Source organism: Physeter macrocephalus, chromosome 13 (assembly GCF_002837175.3).
Source record: "Physeter macrocephalus isolate SW-GA chromosome 13, ASM283717v5, whole genome shotgun sequence".
Classification (NCBI taxonomy): domain Eukaryota; kingdom Metazoa; phylum Chordata; class Mammalia; order Artiodactyla; family Physeteridae; genus Physeter; species Physeter macrocephalus.
This window is the reverse complement of record NC_041226.1, coordinates 51,978,287-51,998,176: the sequence shown is the minus strand read 5'-3', so window position 1 is coordinate 51,998,176 and position 19,890 is coordinate 51,978,287. Positions and strand designations below refer to the sequence as shown.

The 19,890-nt window shown below is 34.8% G+C and overlaps 1 protein-coding gene across 5 annotated transcripts in view; it reads left to right on the top strand.

Annotated features, from left to right (window-relative positions):
- The window catches only part of MYCBP2 (MYC binding protein 2), a 276,794-nt gene that overhangs the window by 57,939 nt on the left and 198,965 nt on the right, over positions 1-19,890 (top strand). For all 5 annotated transcript variants that reach the window (XM_024123253.3, XM_024123254.3, XM_024123252.3 and 2 more), the window contains exons 9-15: positions 2,848-2,921; positions 3,061-3,199; positions 4,464-4,540; positions 5,416-5,620; positions 7,154-7,318; positions 9,630-9,788; positions 15,166-15,370. In XM_024123253.3, the coding sequence (XP_023979021.1) occupies positions 2,848-2,921; positions 3,061-3,199; positions 4,464-4,540; positions 5,416-5,620; positions 7,154-7,318; positions 9,630-9,788; positions 15,166-15,370 (1,024 nt within the window). The remainder of the gene's footprint in view (positions 1-2,847; positions 2,922-3,060; positions 3,200-4,463; positions 4,541-5,415; positions 5,621-7,153; positions 7,319-9,629; positions 9,789-15,165; positions 15,371-19,890) is intronic.

Here is a 19,890-nt window from a genome sequence, read left to right as displayed (position 1 = left end):
CATGTGTGTTTCATAAATAAAGCTACTTTGGAAAACAGATAACTTATTAAAGCCATTTTGTAAATAACTGTCTGTTTTCAGATATGTCTACAGGGTTTTATTTGTTTGTTTGTTTGTTTGTTTTTTAATCGTCACAAGTCCCAGGCCATGTCTCTGGTCCTAATGATGATGCTGATGATTATGATAATAACAATAATAATAATAAAAATATTTTGAAATAATAACATGTACCCCCATATATATACATATATTAAAAGTAATCAGATTTATTGTACAAGTATTGTATAAGCAGAACAAAATAAAAATTAATTGTAACCCCACTTCCCATCTATAAACACTACCAACATATCAGTGAATATCCTTCCTGTCTTTTTCCTGTGTATATTATGTACATACTTGTACAAAAGTGATTGTATGCTACATATTGCTTTTTTAACCTACCCCTTTCACTTAATATTCTGAATATATTTCCAGGCCATTAAATAGTCTTCTGTAACATCATTTTAATGTTATAAAATATATTCCATTGATTAATATTTGAAATGGAGGTCCCATCTAATTTTTTGCAATGTATAATACATTTCACTGCAATGAGCATCCCTATTGCTCTGTCTTTGTGCAAGTCATTTTAGGATGTCTTGGAAGAAAAAATTGTTAATCCCCCCGTGACCCCCTGCCCAGCAGATGAATACTAATATAAAGGGTTTACTTCTGAAAAACCCTGATCATTCAACAGAGATTGTGACTGAGAAAGACCATTTGAAAAAGGTCTGCTTACAGCCCTTTTATTTATTCCATCATGGTAAAAAATAACTCGTTAATGTTTCAGTTTAAATCCCTCTACTTCATTTAACATATGAAATGCACCTTTTAACAATACAAATGTGGCTTTCTGTGTTTCACAAATATGCACCATATTCATGGTGAAGAAGGAGCCAAACTGGGGGAGGATAGTCCCATGTTGTGTATCTTGATATTTTCCCGAAGTTGCTGTCTTATAACGTTACATGAAGGATACAGAAAGGATAAAGAGAAAAATCTTTTTGAAGTCATGCAGCAGGAAGACTTGCCTTCAAGCCTGAAGAAGCCTGTTGTCATTTTTCCCTTTCTTTGACCTGGGAGGCAGTTTCTTCAGTAGTCCGTTTTTCCCTGGCTAGGGGCAACTCTGCTCTGTAGCTTTCCCATCAAGAAGAAGCAGAAGTGAACTATCAGGTTTATAGATGGTAATGAATACCACGTTTACAATTGACAGAAATCTGGTAATTCCTTGAGCTTCATGTTCCAACTTGTCTTATAGACTGGTTTATAAATAAGTTATTTTCAACCCAGCACTGATGAGCTGAAAACATACTTTTTTTTCCCCTGTTGTCATTTAGCCTTGATATGTTGGCATACCTTTTATATCATATCCCTGTGTCATTTACTCTTCGTGTCTGGTGACAGGTTGCCTCAGATCATGCGGGTTTTTGCTACTCTTCTTGCGCCGCTTCACTCCTCACCCCTGCGTTTATCTGAAATTATAATGAGTTTTTCTTCTTTGCTTTTTAGTTTAAAATCTTACAGCTTAGAGCTTGAGAAGCATCTTTCTTGTGCCTCTTTGTATTCTGTACAGTGGACTAGGAACTCTTTCTTTCGATTTCTCCTCTCTTTGATTACCAAGTCTCTTGGGCTACCAGTGGGCCTTGTCTCCCAGTTTCTATTTCCAGTTTGTGATCACTGAATTCTCTATTTGGTAAGGGTCTGCCTGTGTTTTGCATATTTATAATAAGGAAGTATGCTAGTATGAAGCTCCTGGGCAAAAATATAGAGTAATTCAGCTTATTTGGGTGGGCTCCATTCCTGCATTCCAAAACCAGAATTTTATGTTTTGCTGATTCAGGTGCAAATAGAAATGAAGTATTATTTTTTGGTATTGTAATTAATGGAGAGATTCATCCTAGTTCTCTGCAGTTATTTTGGGAAATGTGTGTGCTTTTAGACTTGCTTGCTGAACATTTGTTTTTCCAAAAGGATACAGTTTATACTTAGATATTGAGTTGCTTGTAGTTTCATGTTATTTAGTAGCAATCACTAACACATGTCCCACTGGTCCTTCTGTAATACTGGTATCCCTTGTTGCAATTGCACTTGTGCATTATTTTGAGCAAAGTATATAGTGCACTGTTCCACAGAGATATATACAGTATTGATGAAATATGGCATTTCAGCCAAAATATATGAAAACTTGCAGACAAAAAGAAACACATACCATAGATTTGTTCTGTGAAGGGTGAACATTTAAAAAGTGTATAGCATGCTAAATATACTGGGAATAAGCATTAAACCTAAGTGGAAACTGTACAGCCAGTTCTATATTATAAAGCAAGGGATATCTGTAGTTGGACACCATAGACCTCAAATGCAGAAGCTTTAGGTCTATCTGTATTTTTCTGTGACACTAATGACTGTGATGTATGTCTGAAGGTAGAGTGTTGCCTACCTCGCATGTGATTGTATTGAATTGATTATAACCACATTATAGTTTCTTCATTGTGGTGCATGTTTATTATCAGACTATATCTAATACTAGTATCTAATACTAGTTCATTTTGAAATTAGGTGGGCTCTCAGGTCCTTGATTATGGAAGATTTATAAATGTAAGCACAAAATTTAATGTGTATTATTAGTTGAATTGTTTAGTTTCTACTAATTTGTAACTCTTCATTAAAAAGCACAGTCTCCCTTTGAGTTTAAATTACCTTTATTGTGTGGAGAACTCTCATTCTGACTTCAACAGAGGAGTAAAGTCATTTTGTGAGGTGTTTATTTATATTGTAATGTAATTGCTGTTTCTTCCTCTTGCACAGATTGCCACACTGAAGGTCAAAATATTTTATTCACTGATGGAGAATATATTAATCAGATAGCTGCCTCCAGAGATGTAAGTATTCTGAGTCATGAGAAGCTTGTATAAATGGAATCTTTTTCTCGTAAATTATTTGATTTTTATTACATGGAAAGTAGAGCCTTAGAAGATGAATTCATGTAACAAAATACTGTGGATGTTTTATTTCTCTTAGGATGGCTTTGTTGTCAGAATATTTGCCACAAGCACTGAGCCTGTGCTACAACAAGAATTACAACTTAAGCTGGCCAGAAAATGCTTGCATGCCTGTGGTATCTCACTATTTGATCTGGAAAAGGACTTGCATATTATAAGTAAGATGGTCAACAAAACCTTTCTCCCACATTTTAATTTTCAGATTCTTTATTCTTTAGAAAACTAACATTGTGTTTTCAACATTGTAGCTTATATTAGATAGCTATTTTGCTGTGTGTTACTGTGAAGCACACTTAACGAATTAATATGTACAAATAACTAGGAGTAACTTGAAACCTGCGATTTTTATTTGAACAGGCTTTCAGGATAGTCATAGAATGGTCCCATAGATCGTGAAAATGGTAACTGGCCTAACATTTGATTTAAGAATCTTTCATTTGGATACAGAAATGCAGACGTCCACAGAATATTTCTTGGACTTAGTATACTTACTCTTGCAGTGTCATAGTAGTAGTTAGGATTAGTAGTTTCCATGAGGGTCTCAATTTTGGTTTGCCATACTGTTCCTGGTTTAATAATTCCTTTTATTAACTTGTGGGATTCCTTGCAAGACCCAACTTTTTTGACTGTTATCTTATTAAATTTATTTAACTTCATTAGTGATTTACTTTGCATTTGTGTAGTATTTTTGTTTTTCCATAGAAAAATACTGTATTGAACTCATAGTTTTTAGATTTCAAAATCCCATAAACTCATTAGTAGTTTGTATAATTGGACAAACTCATAAGATGTGCTATATATAATTATTTACTCAGTTTCACAGTTTGAAAATGTGCATAAGGGTTTTTGTGTGTATGTGCACACGTGTATTCCAATTCATGGAGTAGCTACATGAAATGTTCTTCTATAGAAAAAAGCTTGGAACAGGGAATCTGAAATACCTTAATTCAAATATCTGAATGGCATTGTTCAAGCCCAGACACTTCATGTCAGGACTGACTTCACCATGCTTTATATATTTGCTTATTTGTAAGCCAAGCAGTATAGTTGTGAGGATCAAATAGGAAAAGGCTCATGCATTCTATAATGCCTGATAGCTAATAGATGCCCAATAAAAATTAGTTCATTCATTAATTCAAGAAATATGGCTGACATTGATTTAAACAATTTTTTTAACATTAAAAAAATAATTTGGCACTAACTTGAAACAAATTAAGAAGTTTATGGTAACTTTATCTTTCCTTGGAGTAGTGTGGCTACTGTTAATATTTTTCTAAATTGAGGCATATGACATACCCTGTCATCCTTGTTTTTGAGTGATATTAATTGAAATGACTTTTTCGTCACTCTAACACAAGTTGTGCTTGAAATTATTCATATTCAAAATGTAACAGTATTTATTAAGTCTTGTTGTATAATCAGGTACTGGATTTGATGAGGAGTCAGCAATTCTTGGTGCAGGACGAGAGTTTGCACTAATGAAAACAGCAAATGGAAAGGTAAGTTATTCTTTTAGGATTAAAAATTACATTATCTGCTTTAAGAGAGAATTGGTATAATCAGTTGATTAGCTTACATAGTTCACATGTTTAAACATAATCATATTTTAAAGTTTGATTAAAATTTTTTTATATAGTAAAATTTTATTCATGTTGAAATAATATAAAAGAAAATTGTAACATTTGAGTATAAAACTTCATAAACTTTATAAAATTTAACCTTTTTACAAATATTTACTTTAATTATGGAGCTCTTTGTGTAATTTTTTGAGCTGGGGTGAATTCACATTTGGGTTTATTTTGAATAGGTTATCCCTTGCCAATTTTTGTAAATGTGCAGACATATATAGACTACAAGCTGGGGAAAGTAGGAGCATGTACAATTAAGTTATAGATTGTAGAGATCTATTTATAGAGATGGAAGATTTTTTTCTTATCTGGTGGGTGTGAAGATAAAGTAAGGTAATTAAAAGAATGCTGAAAATTAAAATTATGAGGCATATACAGTATATTTGTATGTAAGCCTTTTTTCACTGGGAAAAATGAATTGACAGTTTTATGAATTTCCTTCTGTTATATGTTTGGAGTATATTTATGGCATATATTTATTCATACCTATTCAGGATACTTATGAAAGATGATAAGTATCCTGAGTAGATATGAAAAAACTATTGTGAACTGTATATTTTTGGAAAAATATGCCTGTTTCTCTCCTGCTTAGCTCTCAGAAGTTGAATAGTAGTAAAGAAAGAGTTTGAGTTCTTGTTATTTTTATTTTCAATAAAGTATGGAGGTTTTTTTCTCTCATGTGAAACCTGGTGCACTACTTCAAAAGGCACTATAATTCCTTTTTTTTTTTTTTTTAATGTGTTAAGGTATATTACACTGGCAAATACCAGAGTCTTGGAATCAAACAAGGGGGTCCTTCAGCAGGAAAATGGGTTGAGCTACCAATTACGAAATCCCCAAAGATTGTGCACTTCTCAGTTGGACATGATGGCTCTCATGCCCTGTTAGTTGCAGAAGATGGAAGCATATTCTTTACAGGATCTGCTAGTAAAGGAGAAGATGGAGAGTCAAGTGAGTTGACTATTCAGTAAAAATACTGTGGAATTTATTAACATAAGATATATCAATTTCAACAGCACTAACCTTCCCAAGTTAATAGAAGATTTTATATTGAGGAATATTCAGTTAATGGTTGTGGTGTACTGTTCATTAAAGAAGTATGATTGCTGATTTCATACTAGAGTTCATATTCATGAATTTTTATATGCCTTATGTGTTGCATACATGGCTATTTATCTGTTTTGTCAGTTGGTGTTATTTAAAAAAACTCATTTATTCTAATATATTATTTTAGAAAGAATATTTTGGAAGTAATATACTGGAAATTTTGCAAAGAGTATATATTTCACAATGAGGTAAACCTTATGTAAATTGTATAATAGTGTCAGTTATGAAACACTGTTCTTGGTGTTATTTCATTGTGATAAAATTCCTAAGCAATGAAAAATTACACGATTTTTATCATTTATCTCTTAGCTTTCCTAGGCTTCTGTTTAGTCTTCCTCAAAGGGTCATTTTTCTGTTTTTGTAACTTCTCTTGTACATTATATATTGTAGTAGTTGGGGTAGCATCTTATGAGGATTAGGTTTGAAGTCAACATCTAATGTAGAAATCATGTGTAAATAAATGTTATCCTGAAAAAAATCCCTTCAAATAGCCGTGAAGTGTCTTACCATACTTCAGAAACTTCAGCCCAGTCAGTTTTTCCTTCTAGCATTTGGAGGACATCATTCTTCCTTTGCTTAAGCACCAGATAACTTAGTTGTTGTCTATAAGTATATAGATCATGTTATAAGTAAAGATATAGTGGTATTTTAATCCCAGAATTGTACCCAACACAACAATATGTTTTTAATTAGAAAGGCATGCAAAAAACTGGGATTGACTAAGGGAACAAAGGATTGGTATTTCCCATCTTTTGCTCAATTCAGGGATTTAGTTTTTTGAGAGCAGAGGCTGCTTAAATCATCTACGTTTAAATTTGTTTGCTCTCCCTCCATATGCATATTTCCTTTCAATCTCTGACTAGGTGTAGCTGCTTAATAAATATGTGTTGAATGAATGAGGAACTGATTTTACTTTCCAGGATCTATTGGAGGAATACATGTGCGATGGAGTTTGAGAGTAAAGGGATTAAAAAAAATTATATATATATATTTGTAATATATATATATATATAACTTCATATATTTATATTATATATAAATATAATATATATATGGTAATGGAATGGTATTGATAATATAAGTGCTAATCTAGAGATTGGGCTCCCCAGAAGTTTGGTAGAAAATTGGTGTTTCTCATTGGGAATTTCAGTGTGTTACAAAGAAGAGGATGTGATAGCAGTAGCCTAATAGACATTTAACAAGATGAGGCTTTCAAATTGACTCATTTAATTGACATGTTGGGAAGCCCAGGCCTTTGTGAAAATAAATAAATAAAGTGTATGATAAATGCAAGTGATATGTTTTTCCTTGGGCTTTATATACAAATCGTTATTTTTATTTGTACATAGATGCCTTAAATTAAATTTTTTTTTTAAGCTAAGAGCAGACGGCAATCAAAACCTTATAAACCTAAAAAGATAATTAAGATGGAAGGAAAGATTGTGGTGTATACAGCCTGCAATAATGGAAGTAGTTCTGTTATTTCTAAAGATGGAGAGCTATACATGTTTGGAAAAGATGCCATTTACTCTGATAGTTCAAGTAAGTTAACCTTAAACACCATTTCACTTTTATGCACAGAAAGTCCTATACTAGACTTTATGTATTACAAAGATATATCTAGAAAATTAACATTTGTAGCATGCTTTCTCTACATTTTTCACATTTCTTTCTAAGTACAGTGTTTTGTTCTTCCTTCCTGCCTTATTGCTGGGAACAGTGTCACTAGTTTCCTACAGAGCTAATCATGGGGCTTGACTAGTGCAGCTCTACCTTAGCTGTTACTTTCTCTGGAAAGCTCTCCCTAGGCTCGGTTAGACGCTCATGTGACATGTTCCTGGTGGTACCCTGGGGACATGATTTTCATAACTTAGCTAATTTATATCTGATAGATTATTTATCTCCTCCTATTGTTAGGTAGTTAGAGAAAGGCTATCTCTCTCTTATTTACTATTATATCCCCAGTGCCCAGCGCAGTGTCTGGTGCATGGTCGGGTCTCAGGAATTTCTTGTTAAGTGACTGAGTGACTGATAACTACAAGTAGTGGATATGAGGGATAGAACTAGCCAAATAAAGGGTTTTATATTTATAAACTGTCATCTCAAAAACTTGTCATATTTGGTTGTTATATTTTCTTTCTAGCATTTAGAAATGAGTATAATGATTGTGGCAACCCACTTGGAAGGATTTTATATGAAGTAAATATGTAAAGCCTATAAATTTCTCTGTAAAAAGGAAATCAGAATTAACAAAGTTTCTGATTAGAGACTTAGGTGATTGTCTCATGCAGGGGAAATGACATATATCAAACGTTTATAATTGTCCATTATTAATTTGAACTGTGCTCAGGTGACTTATGAGATGGTTTAATGTGGTAATAGCTAGAGTCTCAATTGGCCTCAACTGTCAGAGTGAATCAAAATTTGGAGGTGGGCTCAGGTGTGGTTTAAAAATAATATTCAGTGTAACTATTGCTTGCTAAAATCCTCTTGGCTAAGGCTTATGGAAACTTGTGCATTTATTCAGGATATAGTTATTGAGAAGTAACAATATGATTGGTGGACCAGACAGATATGGTCCCTTTCCCTTTGAGGCTCTGAGAGACAGTTGGACATTACAGAATTTAAATGTTAGAGATCTGTGGCCTAATGGTTATGGATATAGACTCAGACCCTGGCATGGCCACTTTTTATTTGGCTAACTAGCTTAAATTACGTAACTTTTCAGAGCTTTTTCTTAACTTTTCATTTTTTTTCCACCTGTAAAAGGGAGCTAATGATAATACCTGCTTCCTATGGTTCTTATTAGGTTATAGGAGATAATGCTTATGAAATGCTTAGAACAGAGCCTGGCACATGTAAGGGCTCAAGACATGTCAGCTAATACTGTTAATAACAGTAAATACTATTTCTGTATATACATACCTTTTTCAAGTATGCTAAATACTAACAATGGGAGTTTTTGAGGTATGCTTAACCAAAAGACTTAAGTTAGTATAGGGTGAAAGGGAAGGTCACCTTAAGGAAGTGGTATCTGAACTGATAATATAGAATAGTTTTGCCAAAGTGTGGTATGAGAATTATATTATTTGTGATTTAAATAAAACAAATACTTCAACTTTTAAAAAATGTTTATATTTTAGTGTATGTTATAAATACTCAACAATCTTTGATTTTTACTGTTATTACTACTGGATAAGGTTAAAATGCTTTAGTCCAATTTAAAATTGACGCAAAAAATGTTAAGATAATATGAGTGGCATTTGGATATGGCAACTATAATGAATGCAATATGTGAATAAGTGATATTTAGGAACTAGCTGTACGTTGGATTGTGGAAGAAAGCATTGTAGATTAAAAATGATCGAAAAATACTGCTTTGGAAAATCTCGCAGGTTTCTACAAAAACAATGGTATTTCAGAATACTCTGGTGAGTATTTTGCTCTGTTTTGCTGAGGCAGGTCAAAGCAAGTAAAGTACATGATTCAAAGGTTCCTTTGTTCTTGGGTCAGGAAAGTTTGAAATCTAGTGACCCTTCTGAGAATTGTTGAGAGGTGCTGCCACTTAGAGCAAGCGTTCAGGAGAAGCAGGCTTGAGCTAATGCCAGAGTAAAGATTTGTCCCAAGTCTAGATGATAACATTTTAAGATTTTGAAGCTTCATTACAAAATTATAAAGTTAATTTACTGATAGCCTGCCCATCTTTTGGCTACTATTTCCCATTTTGGTGGGTTATTTTATCCCAGAAATGAAAAGTTCTGCGTTGAAGTGGTCCTTTTACATTACTGATGATTTACTAGGCCCAGAAAGGCTTTTTTTGTGGTTTCTTACCAAGTTTGTATCTTTCCTGTAGGTTTGGTAACAGATTTGAAGGGCCATTTTGTAACTCAGGTAGCCATGGGCAAAGCTCATACTTGTGTTTTAATGAAGAATGGAGAAGTTTGGACATTTGGTGTGAATAATAAAGGGCAATGTGGACGAGACACTGGTGCCATGAACCAAGGTGGGAAAGGTAAGTGTTTAATGTGTGGATATTAAATTTTGTGTTATTTTTTTTTTTCAATAGTTTTTCAGAACACCGTGGTGAAGAATCTTACTCTTTAAAAAACAAGTGGCTTCTTGATTTCATACTTAAAAATTATGAGAACTACTAAATTTCTTATTTATTTGTCAGTCTATCACTCACTGGAATAATCAATATACTTTAGACTTCTAATTTCTGAGCAAATGAGCTTGCTTACTTGTATTTTTTTCTTAATTTTATATGAAATGTAATAACGCTTCTTTGACTTAGCATTTTTAGTGGTTGAATTATCCCAGAAAACTGCATTTTTGAAACTCTTTGTTATTCGGTCCTTTCATACCCCATGTTTTAGTTATAACAATTTTTGGCAGCAGTCTATCTGCAAATATTATCTTCCTGTTTAACAGCATGTACTACCTGTAATTTAATCAGTTCTTGACAACTAAGAGTGATCTGTAAGAATACTTGACTCTTTATCAAGAGTGAAATTGTAGATGCACCTTATATACTGTATCCTTTGCCCCAACACTCAGGCTGTTGAAGAAGGATGAGAGGGGTTAATCCTTTGTCATGTTTGTTGTGGGTTTTTTGTTTGTTTGTTTTTTGGTTATGGTTGTGTCTACCTCATTCTTACTCTCAGTTTTTACTACTAGCTGCTATCAGTGTTGTCCTATACCCTTCACTCCAATTTCAGGTTTTCTCTTTTTAATTTTGTATGGATGGAGAATAGGAAATAGAGACATATTATTAGAATTAAGCACTAAACTGTGTTTAAAGCATGAATGGGTTTGAGGATTAATATTTGTATAAATTAACAAAAACAAGTTTAGTTTTTTGGGGGCCTTCTTGATGGCAGGCTTATCTGGATATCTATTTTTTTTCTTCACCTTATTTATATTTGTGTGTATTTAAAATACTTTACTTTTTTTTTTTTTTTTTTTTTTTTTTTGGCGTTACACGGGCCTCTCACTCTTGTGGGCTCTCCCGTTGCGGAGCACAGGCTCCGGAAGCGCAGGCTCAGCGGCCATGGCTCACGGGCCCAGCCGCTCTGCGGCACGTGGGATTTTCCCGGACCGGGGCACGAACCCGTGTCCCCTGCATCGGCAGGCGGGCTCTCAACCACTGCGCCACCAGGGAAGCCCTAAAATACTTTAATTTTTAAAAGAGCAAGTCTATTAGAGCATATTGATTTTAAAGAAGAGGGAAGAACAAAATGAAATGAATTACTCCAAAATGGAAATTTTTTTTCTTCTTGCTGAACTAGTTGAACCATGGATTTGGGTAACACCTGCTAGGCATAAAGGAGAGAAGCAGCTTAGTTGTCTATATATAGTATAAATATAGATTAAATTATATTTTATAAGAGTTCTGAACTGAATAAAACTGTTCTTTATTATCCTGAAACTATGTTTACACCTATGTTCTGTATTCTTAAGGTAAATTTTGTAATAACCAAGATGAAATTGCTAAAAGTTGTTTTTACTTAATATAAATGACACCCACTCTGTTAGTAAGTAATGCATTAGAAAGCAAACTGGTAGCGTAAGACACATAATGAATACAGGTTGCAGAGTTGCAAAGAAATAAAGGATTTTTTAAAAGATGTTTTTAAAAAGAAAACAGGAAAAGTACAGAAAATAATATTGCAATGTAAAAAAAAATGTGTATCTACCACCACGTCTTACCATTTTTCAGTAAAAAAATATATAGATGAGATTCAAGTGTCCCACATTCCCCTTCTAAGTCTTATTATTGTACTCCATCTCTCTCCAGAATTAGTCACGATCATGACTTTGATTAATATCCTTTCGGTCATGTTCCTTTATTTGTACTTGTTTTTATATATTTTGTATATTATATGCTCATATTTTACACGTAAAAAGAAGATTTTTATAAGTGCTAATCTATTTATATTTTTCTTTTTTAATCTCACCATTGTGTTTGAAATATAGTGACACTGGTACATATAAATCTAGATGACTCATGTTAACTGCTGTGTAATAAACCATGTGACTAACATATCACAGTTTATCCATTCTCCTGCTGATAGATGAGTTATTTCCAGTTTTTCACTATTATAAATAATTTTAAAACCTCCTTTATTCATGTTTCCTGGCAGAAGTGTGTGAGACTTTCCTCTAGTGTTGTAGATTTCAGCTTTGCTAGATTTTTCTTGAAAGAGGTTGTACCAATGGATATTCTTAGAAGTAAAGTCTGATTTTCCATATCACACTAATAGTATTGACAGACTGATTTTTGTCATTTTGATGGCTATGACATGGTTTCTCATTGTAATTTTTTGTTATATTGAAGTATAACATACATGCAGAAAAGTACACATAGCATAAGTGCATGTCTTGATGAATTGTCACAAAATGAACAAACAACACATTCATGTAATCAGCACCAAGATCAGGAATATTACCAGCCTCCCAGGAAGCCCCCCTTTATGTGCCTCTCCAGTTACTAGCTACCTATCCACTTAACACTATAAATTAGTTTTGCATACATTTGTACTTTATATAAATGGAATCATGTAGTATGAGTTCTTTGGTGTCTAGTTTCTTTTCATTCAGCTTTATGAGATTCATCCGTATTGTTGCCAGCTAGTTATATATTGTTCATTCTCATCGTTGTAGAGTATTAAATTGTGTGAATATTTTAAAACCACAGTTTTAAAATCTTTTCTAGTATTATGGACATTGGGGTAGTTTCTAGTTTGGCTTATGTTAGTGTTGCTGTGAACATTCTAGTAAATGTTGGTGAAAATATGAGTGCCCTTTTTTTGGGTATTTAACTAGGAGTAGAATTACTGAGTCTCTCTTGTAATTTGTATTCCCTTGACTATTAATAGTGAGTTAGATTCTCTTCAAACTTTTCTTATTTGCTTGCCTTTTTTCCTATTGATTTGTTGGAATTTTTTGTGTATTGTATTGTATGCCTTGCAAATATCTTTGACCAACCTGTGGCTTATCTTTTACATTTATTTATGGTTTCATTTGTTATATATAATTTTTAAACTTTGACAAGTTCTTCATTGTTTTTCTTTATAAATTTTTGCTGTAGGTAGTCATGTTGGGGCCTTTATTTTCCATGTGAATTAGAATCAGTTTTTTTACTTGTCACTGTGATTGGGATTGCTTTGAATTTAGAGATTAATTTGAGCATGATAGTTATAGTACTGTTGGGATGATTAAATGAGTAATACATGTAGAGCCAGTTACAAGTAAATGCTCGATGTGGTTTAGCTACTGTTGTTAAAAATATGACTTATGCCTTCTTAAAGAGTGCTTTATTCTAACTCTTGACATAGTTATCCAATACTTGGTCATCTAATTTCTCAACCTGTCCACAGATTAGAATTGGCAAAAATAAAAAAGATTATGTATCCTATGAGTTCATTTTTTGATTAGACAGGACTTGTACTGAGTCTGTTTTAAGTGTAAGTGGTCAGAGAATAAGTTTGACTAAGAATAATTGATGAAGTGAGTAAGATATAACCTTGTCTTTGAGGATCTAGGTCTGCTATGAAAGACAAACATAAAAAATAATTACTTGATTCCCACAGATTTGCTCTTTCACCTTATGGACTTGTAGCACTGTATGTTCTTCGTAATTCTGTCACAGTTGTATGTTTATACTTTTCAGTATGGTTATTTGATTAATGTCAATTTTTCTTACTAGCTTGCAAGCTTTATAATTGCTCATTATCATAGTCCTCAGTGTCTAGAGCAGAGATTTGCACACCATAATCTGATATCTTATCTTCTCAGTGGCCTGTTTCTGTATGGCCCTTCAAACTAAGAATGTATATTATATTTATAAAGGGTTATTTTTTTTTTAATGTGACATAAACTTATGTGGCCCCCAAAGCCTAAATTATTTACAGTCTAGCCCTTTACAAAAAAGTTTGCTGACTCTGACATAAAGGAATGCCTGGGGCATAGTTGGTGTTCAATAAAAGAAAAAATAGTTGAATGAATTATAACACAATTAAATAAGTTGTAATTGAGGTATAAACAGGCTTTGAAGAGATAATCACTTACCCTGGAAAAAACTGTAAGTGCTTTCATAGGAAATGACCTCCGAGTTGAGATTTTGAAGGCTGAAAAGGAGTTTCTCTGGTAGATGAGATAGGAAGAGGCATCTGATAAATGAGGCAGAGAGATACAGGTGGAGCAGGAATGAGCAAAGGCCCTGAGCATGTGAAAGGACACAGGATGTTTATAAAGCAGAGGGAATTTAGGTTCAGCTGGAACATAGTTTGCATGGAGGAAATGAGGTTGGAGAAAATCAGGAGACATGTTGTGACTGACTGTATCTTGCTAAGAAGTTTTGTTCTTTTGAAGACCTTTGAAAGACATGGGAGGTTTGTAAATTGTGAAGTCATGGGATCAAATACATATTTTAAGAAGCTGATTTCCGGGCTTCCCTGGTGGCGCAGTGGTTAAGAATCCAGCTGCCAATGCAGGGGACACGGGTTCGAGTCCTGGTCCAGGAAGCTCCCACATGCCACGGAGAAACTAAGCCTGTGCGCCACAGCTACTGAGCCTGTGCTCTAGAGCCCGTGCTCTAGAGCCCGTGCTCTGCAACAAGAGAAGCCACCACAATGAGAAGCCCGCACACTGCCACAAAGAGTAGCCCCTGCTCACGGCAACTAGAGAAATCCTGCACGCAGTAATGAAAACCCAAGGCAGCCAAAAATAAATAATAAATTAAATAAATTTCTATTAAAAAAAAAAAGCTAATTTCCAACAATGAGAGGATGTTCTAGAGTGGACGAACCCTTGGCTTTTAGAATGTGGTTAGGAGACTGTCTTTGGTCTGTTGAACAAAAGTATTGGCAGTGAGGATGGAAAGTAGGGACTAAAATCAGAAAAAAATTAGAAGTATGAGTGACAGAAAGTAACAGCTACGAGATGCTCCTGCCATCACTGCCTCTTTTTGCAGAAAGGAAATGGAGAGAGCATTTATTAGCGGTCCCTAAATTAAATTTTATTTATTTATTTATTTTTTGCGGTACATGGGCCTCTCACTGTTGTGACCTCTCCCGTTGCGGAGCACAGGCTCCAGACGCGCAGGCTCAGCGGCTGTGGCTCACGGGCCCAGCCGCTCTGCGGCATGTGGGATCTTCCCAGACCGGGTCATGAACCCGTGTCCCCTGCATCGGCAGGCGGACTCTCAGCCAATGCGCCACCAGGGAAGCCCTAAATTTTATTTTTGTTCCTCTAATATTTTATCATTCCTGTGTATATTCATTGGGATTAGTATGTGTTCTACATTTTTTAAATTGGGAAATAAAATTACCAGTTTTTTAGACATGGGAGTAATCTAGATGAAAATTATAAACTGATCTTTCAAATAGGGTTTGGAGTTGAAAATATGGCAACAGCAATGGATGAGGACTTGGAAGAAGAGCTAGATGATAAAGACGAGAAGTCCATGATGTGTCCTCCAGGCATGCACAAGTGGAAGCTGGAGCAGTGCATGGTGTGCACCGTGTGTGGAGACTGTACCGGTTATGGAGCCAGCTGTGTCAGCAGTGGGCGTCCGGACAGAGTCCCTGGAGGGTAAGAGAATGATTAATACTCAAGATAAAATAATAGTAGAAATTATGCAAAACACATTTCTTTTCAAAGTTATTCTAGAGTTCATTCTGTTGTGTTGTTCTTAAAGGCACACTGGCGTATAATTATAATTCTTATAATTGTTTTCTATTATAATTTACTTCAGTGTTATTTTATTTAATGTGCTTTTCTTTCATTTGATTTGTTTAAACCTTTTACTTTATTTTATTTTATTTATTTATTTTTTAACATCTTTATTGGAGTATAATTGCTTTACAATCGTGTGTTAGTTTCTGCTTTATAACAAACTGAATCAGCTTATACATACACATATATCTCCATATCTCCTCCCTCTTGTGTTTCCCTCCCACCCTCCCATCCCACCCCTCTAGGTGGTCACAAAGCACCGAGATGATCTCCCTGTCCTATGCAGCTGCTTCCCGCTATCTATTTTATGTTTGGTAGTGTATATATGTCAGTGCTACTCTCTCACTTCGTCCCAGCTTACCCTTCCCCCTCCACGTATCCTCAAGTCCATTCTCTACGTCTGCAGCTTTATTCCTGTCCTGCCGCTAGGTTCATCAGAACCGGTTTTTTTTTTTTTGGATTCCATATATATGTGTTAGCATATTGTATTTGTTTTTCTCTTTCTGACTTACTTCACTCTGTATGACAGACTCTGAGTCCATCCACCTCACTACAAATAACTCAATTTTGGTTTTTTTATGACTGAATAATATTCCATTGTATATATGTGCCACATCTTCTTTGTCCATTCATCTCTCGATGTACACTTAGGTTGCTTCCATGTGCTGGCTTTTGTAAATAGAGCTGCAGTGAACATTGTGGTACATGACTCTTTTTGAATTATGGTTTTCTCAGGGTATGGGCCCAGTAGTGGGACTGCTGGGTCATATGGTAGTTCTATTTTTAGTTTTTTAAGGAACCTCCATAACTGTTCTCCATAGTGGCTGTATCAGTTTACATTCCCACCAACAGTGCAAGAGGGTTCCCTTTTCTCCACACCCTCTCCAGCATTTATTGTTTGTAGATTTTTTGATGATGGCCATTCTGACTGGTATGAGGTCATACCTCATTGTAGTTTTGATTTGCATTTCTCTAATGATTAGTGATGTTGAGCATTCTTTCATGTGTTTGTTGGCAACCTGTATCTCTTCTTTGGAGAAATGTCTATTTAGGTCTTCTGCCCATTTTTGGATTGGGTTGTTTGGTTTTTTGACATTGAGCTGCATGAGCTGCTTGTAAATTTTGGAGATTAATCCTTTGTCAGCTGCTTCATTTGCATGTATTTTCTCCCATTCTGAGGGTTGTCTTTTCCTCTTGTTTATGGTTTCTTTTGCTGTGCAAAAACTTTTAAGTTTCACTAGGTCCCATTTGTTTATTTTTGTTTTTATTTCCATTTCTCTAGGAGGTGCGTCAGTCAACAAGGATCCTGCTGTGATTTATGTCATAGAGTGTTCTGCCTGTGTTTTCGTCTAAGAGTTTTATAGTGTCTGGCCTTAAATTTAGGTCTTTAATTCTTTTTGAGTTTATTTTTGTGTATGGTGTTAAGGAGTGTTCTAATTTCATTCTTTTACATGTAGCTGTCCAGTTTTCCCAGCACCACTTATTGAAGAGGCTGTCTTTTCTCCATTGTATATTCTTTCCTCCTTTATCAAAAATAAGGTGACCATGTGTGCATGGGTTTATCTCTGGGCTTTCTATCCTGTTCCACTGATCTGTATTTCTGTTTTTGTGCCACTACCATACTGTCTTGATTACTGTAACTTAGAGGTATAGTCAGAAGTCAGGGAGCCTGATTCCTCCAGCTCCGTTTTTCTTTCTCAAGATTACTTTGGCTATTCGAAGTCTTTTGTGTTTCCATACAAATTGTGAACTTTTTTGTTCTGGTTCTGTGAAAAATGCCATCGGTAGTTTGATAGGGATTGCATTGAATCTGTAGGTTGCTTTGGGTAGCATAGTCATTTTCACAATGTTGGTTCTTCCAATCCAGGAACATGGTATATCTCTCCATCTGTTTGTATCGTCTTTAATTTCTTTCATCAGTGTCTTATAGTTTTCTGCATACAGGTCTTTTGTCTCCTTAGGTAGGTTTATTCCTAGATATTTTATTCCTTGTGTTGCAGTGGTAAATGGGAGTGTTTTCTTAATTTCACTCTCAGATTTTTCATCATTAGTGTATAGGAATGCCAGAGATTTCTGTGCATTAATTTTGTATCCTGCTACTTTGCGAAATTCATTGATTAGCTCTAGTAGTTTCCTGGTAGCCTCCTTAGGATTCTCTATGTAGAGTATCATGTCATCTGCAGACAGTGACAGCTTTACTTCTTCTTTTCCTATTTGGATTCCATTTATTTCTTTTTCTTCTCTGATTGCTGTGGCTAGAACTTCCAAAACTATGTTGAATAAGAGTGGTGAGAGTGGGCAACCTTGTCTTGTTCCTGATCTTAGTGGAAATGCTTTCAGTTTTTCACCATTGAGAACAATGCTGGCTGTGGGTTTGTCATATATGGCCTTTATTATGTTGAGGAAAGTTCCCTCTATGCCTACTTTCTGCAGGGTTTTTATCATAAATGGGTGTTGAATTTTGTCAAAAGCTTTCTCTGCATCTATTGAGATGATCATATGGTTTTTCTCCTTCAGTTTGTTGATATGGTGTATCACGTTGATTGATTTGCATATATTGAAGAATCCTTGCATTCCTGGAATAAACCCCACTTGATCATGGTGTATGATCCTTTTAATGTGCTGTTGGATTCTGTTTGCTAGTATTTTGTTGAGGATTTTTGCATCTATGTTCATCAGTGATATTGGCCTGTAGTTTTCTATCTTTGTGATGTCTTTGTCTGGTTTTGGTATCAGGGTGATGGTGGCCTCATAGAATGAGTTTGGGAGTGTCCCTCCCTCTGTTATCTTTTGGAAGAATTTTAGAAGGATAGGTGTTAGCTCTTCCCTAAATGTTTGATAGAATTCGCCTGTGAAGCCATCTGGTCCTGGGCTTTTGTTTGTTGGAAGATTTTTAATCACAGTTTCAATTTCAGTGCTTGTGATTGGTCTGTTCATATTTTCCATTTCTTCCTGGTTCAGCCTCGGCAGCTTGTGCATTTCTAAGAATTTGTCCATTTCTGCCAGGTTGTCCATTTTATTGGCATACAGCTGCTTGTAGTAATCTCTAATAATCTTTTGTATTTCTGCAGTGTCAGTTGTTACATCTCCTTTTTCATTTCTAATTCTATTGATTTGAGTCTTCTCCCTTTTATTCTTGATGAGTCTGGCTAATGGTTTATCAATTTTATTTATCTTCTCAAAGAACCAGCTTTTAGTTTTATTGATCTTTGCTAGTGTTCCATGAGCACTTGAGAAGAATGTGTATTCTGTTGTTTTTGGATGGAATGTCCTATAAATATCAATTAAGTCCATCTTGTGTAATGTATCATTTAAAGCTTGTGTTTCCTTATTTATTTTCATTTTGGATGATCTGTCCATTGGTGAAAGTGGGGTGTTAAAGTCCCCTACTATGATTGTGTTACTGTCGATTTCCCCTTTTATGGCTGTTAGTATTTGCCTTATGTATTGAGGTGCTCCTATGTTGGGTGCATAAATATTTACAATTGTTATATCTTCTTCATGGATCGATCCCTTGATCATTATATAGTGTCCTTCTTTGTCTCTTGTTATAGTTTTTACTTTAAAGTCTATTTTGTCTGATATGAGAATTGCTACTCCAGCTTTCTTCTGATTTCCATTTGCATGGAATATCTTTTTCCATCCCCTCACTTTCAGTCTGTATGTGTCCCTAGGTCTGAAGTGGGTCTCTTGTAGACAGCATATATATGGGTCTTGTTTTTGTTTCCATTCAGCCAGTCTGTGTCTTTTGGTGGGAGCATTTAATCCATTTACATTTAAGGTAATTATCGATATGTATGGTTCTATTACCATTTACTGAATTGTTTCGGGTTGTTCTTGTAGGTCTTTTCCTTCTCTTGTGTTTCTTGCCTAGAGAAGTTCCTTTAGCATTTGTTGTAAAGCTGGTTTGGTGGTGCTGAACTCTCTCAGCTTTTGCTTGTCTGTAAAGGTTTTAATTTCTCCATCAAATCTGAATGAGATCCTTGCTGGGTAGAGTAATCTTGGTTGTAGGTTTTTTTCCTTCATCACTTTAAGTATGTCCTGCCACTCCCTTCTGGCTTGGAGAGTTTCTGCTGAAAGATCAGATGTTAACCTTATGGGGATTCCTTTGTGTGTTATTTGTTGTTTTTCCCTTGCTGCTTTTAATATGTTTTCTTTGTATTTAATTTTTGACAGTTTGATTTGTTGGAAGATTTTTTAATCAGAGTCTCAATTTCAGTGCTCGTGATTGGTCTGTTTGTGTTTTCTCTTTCTTACTGGTTCAGTCTCAGAAGATTGTGCTTTTGTAAGAATTTGTCCGTTTCTTCCAGGCTGTCCATTTTATTGGCATATAGGTGCTTGTAGTAATCTCTCATGATCCTTTGTATTTCTGCAGG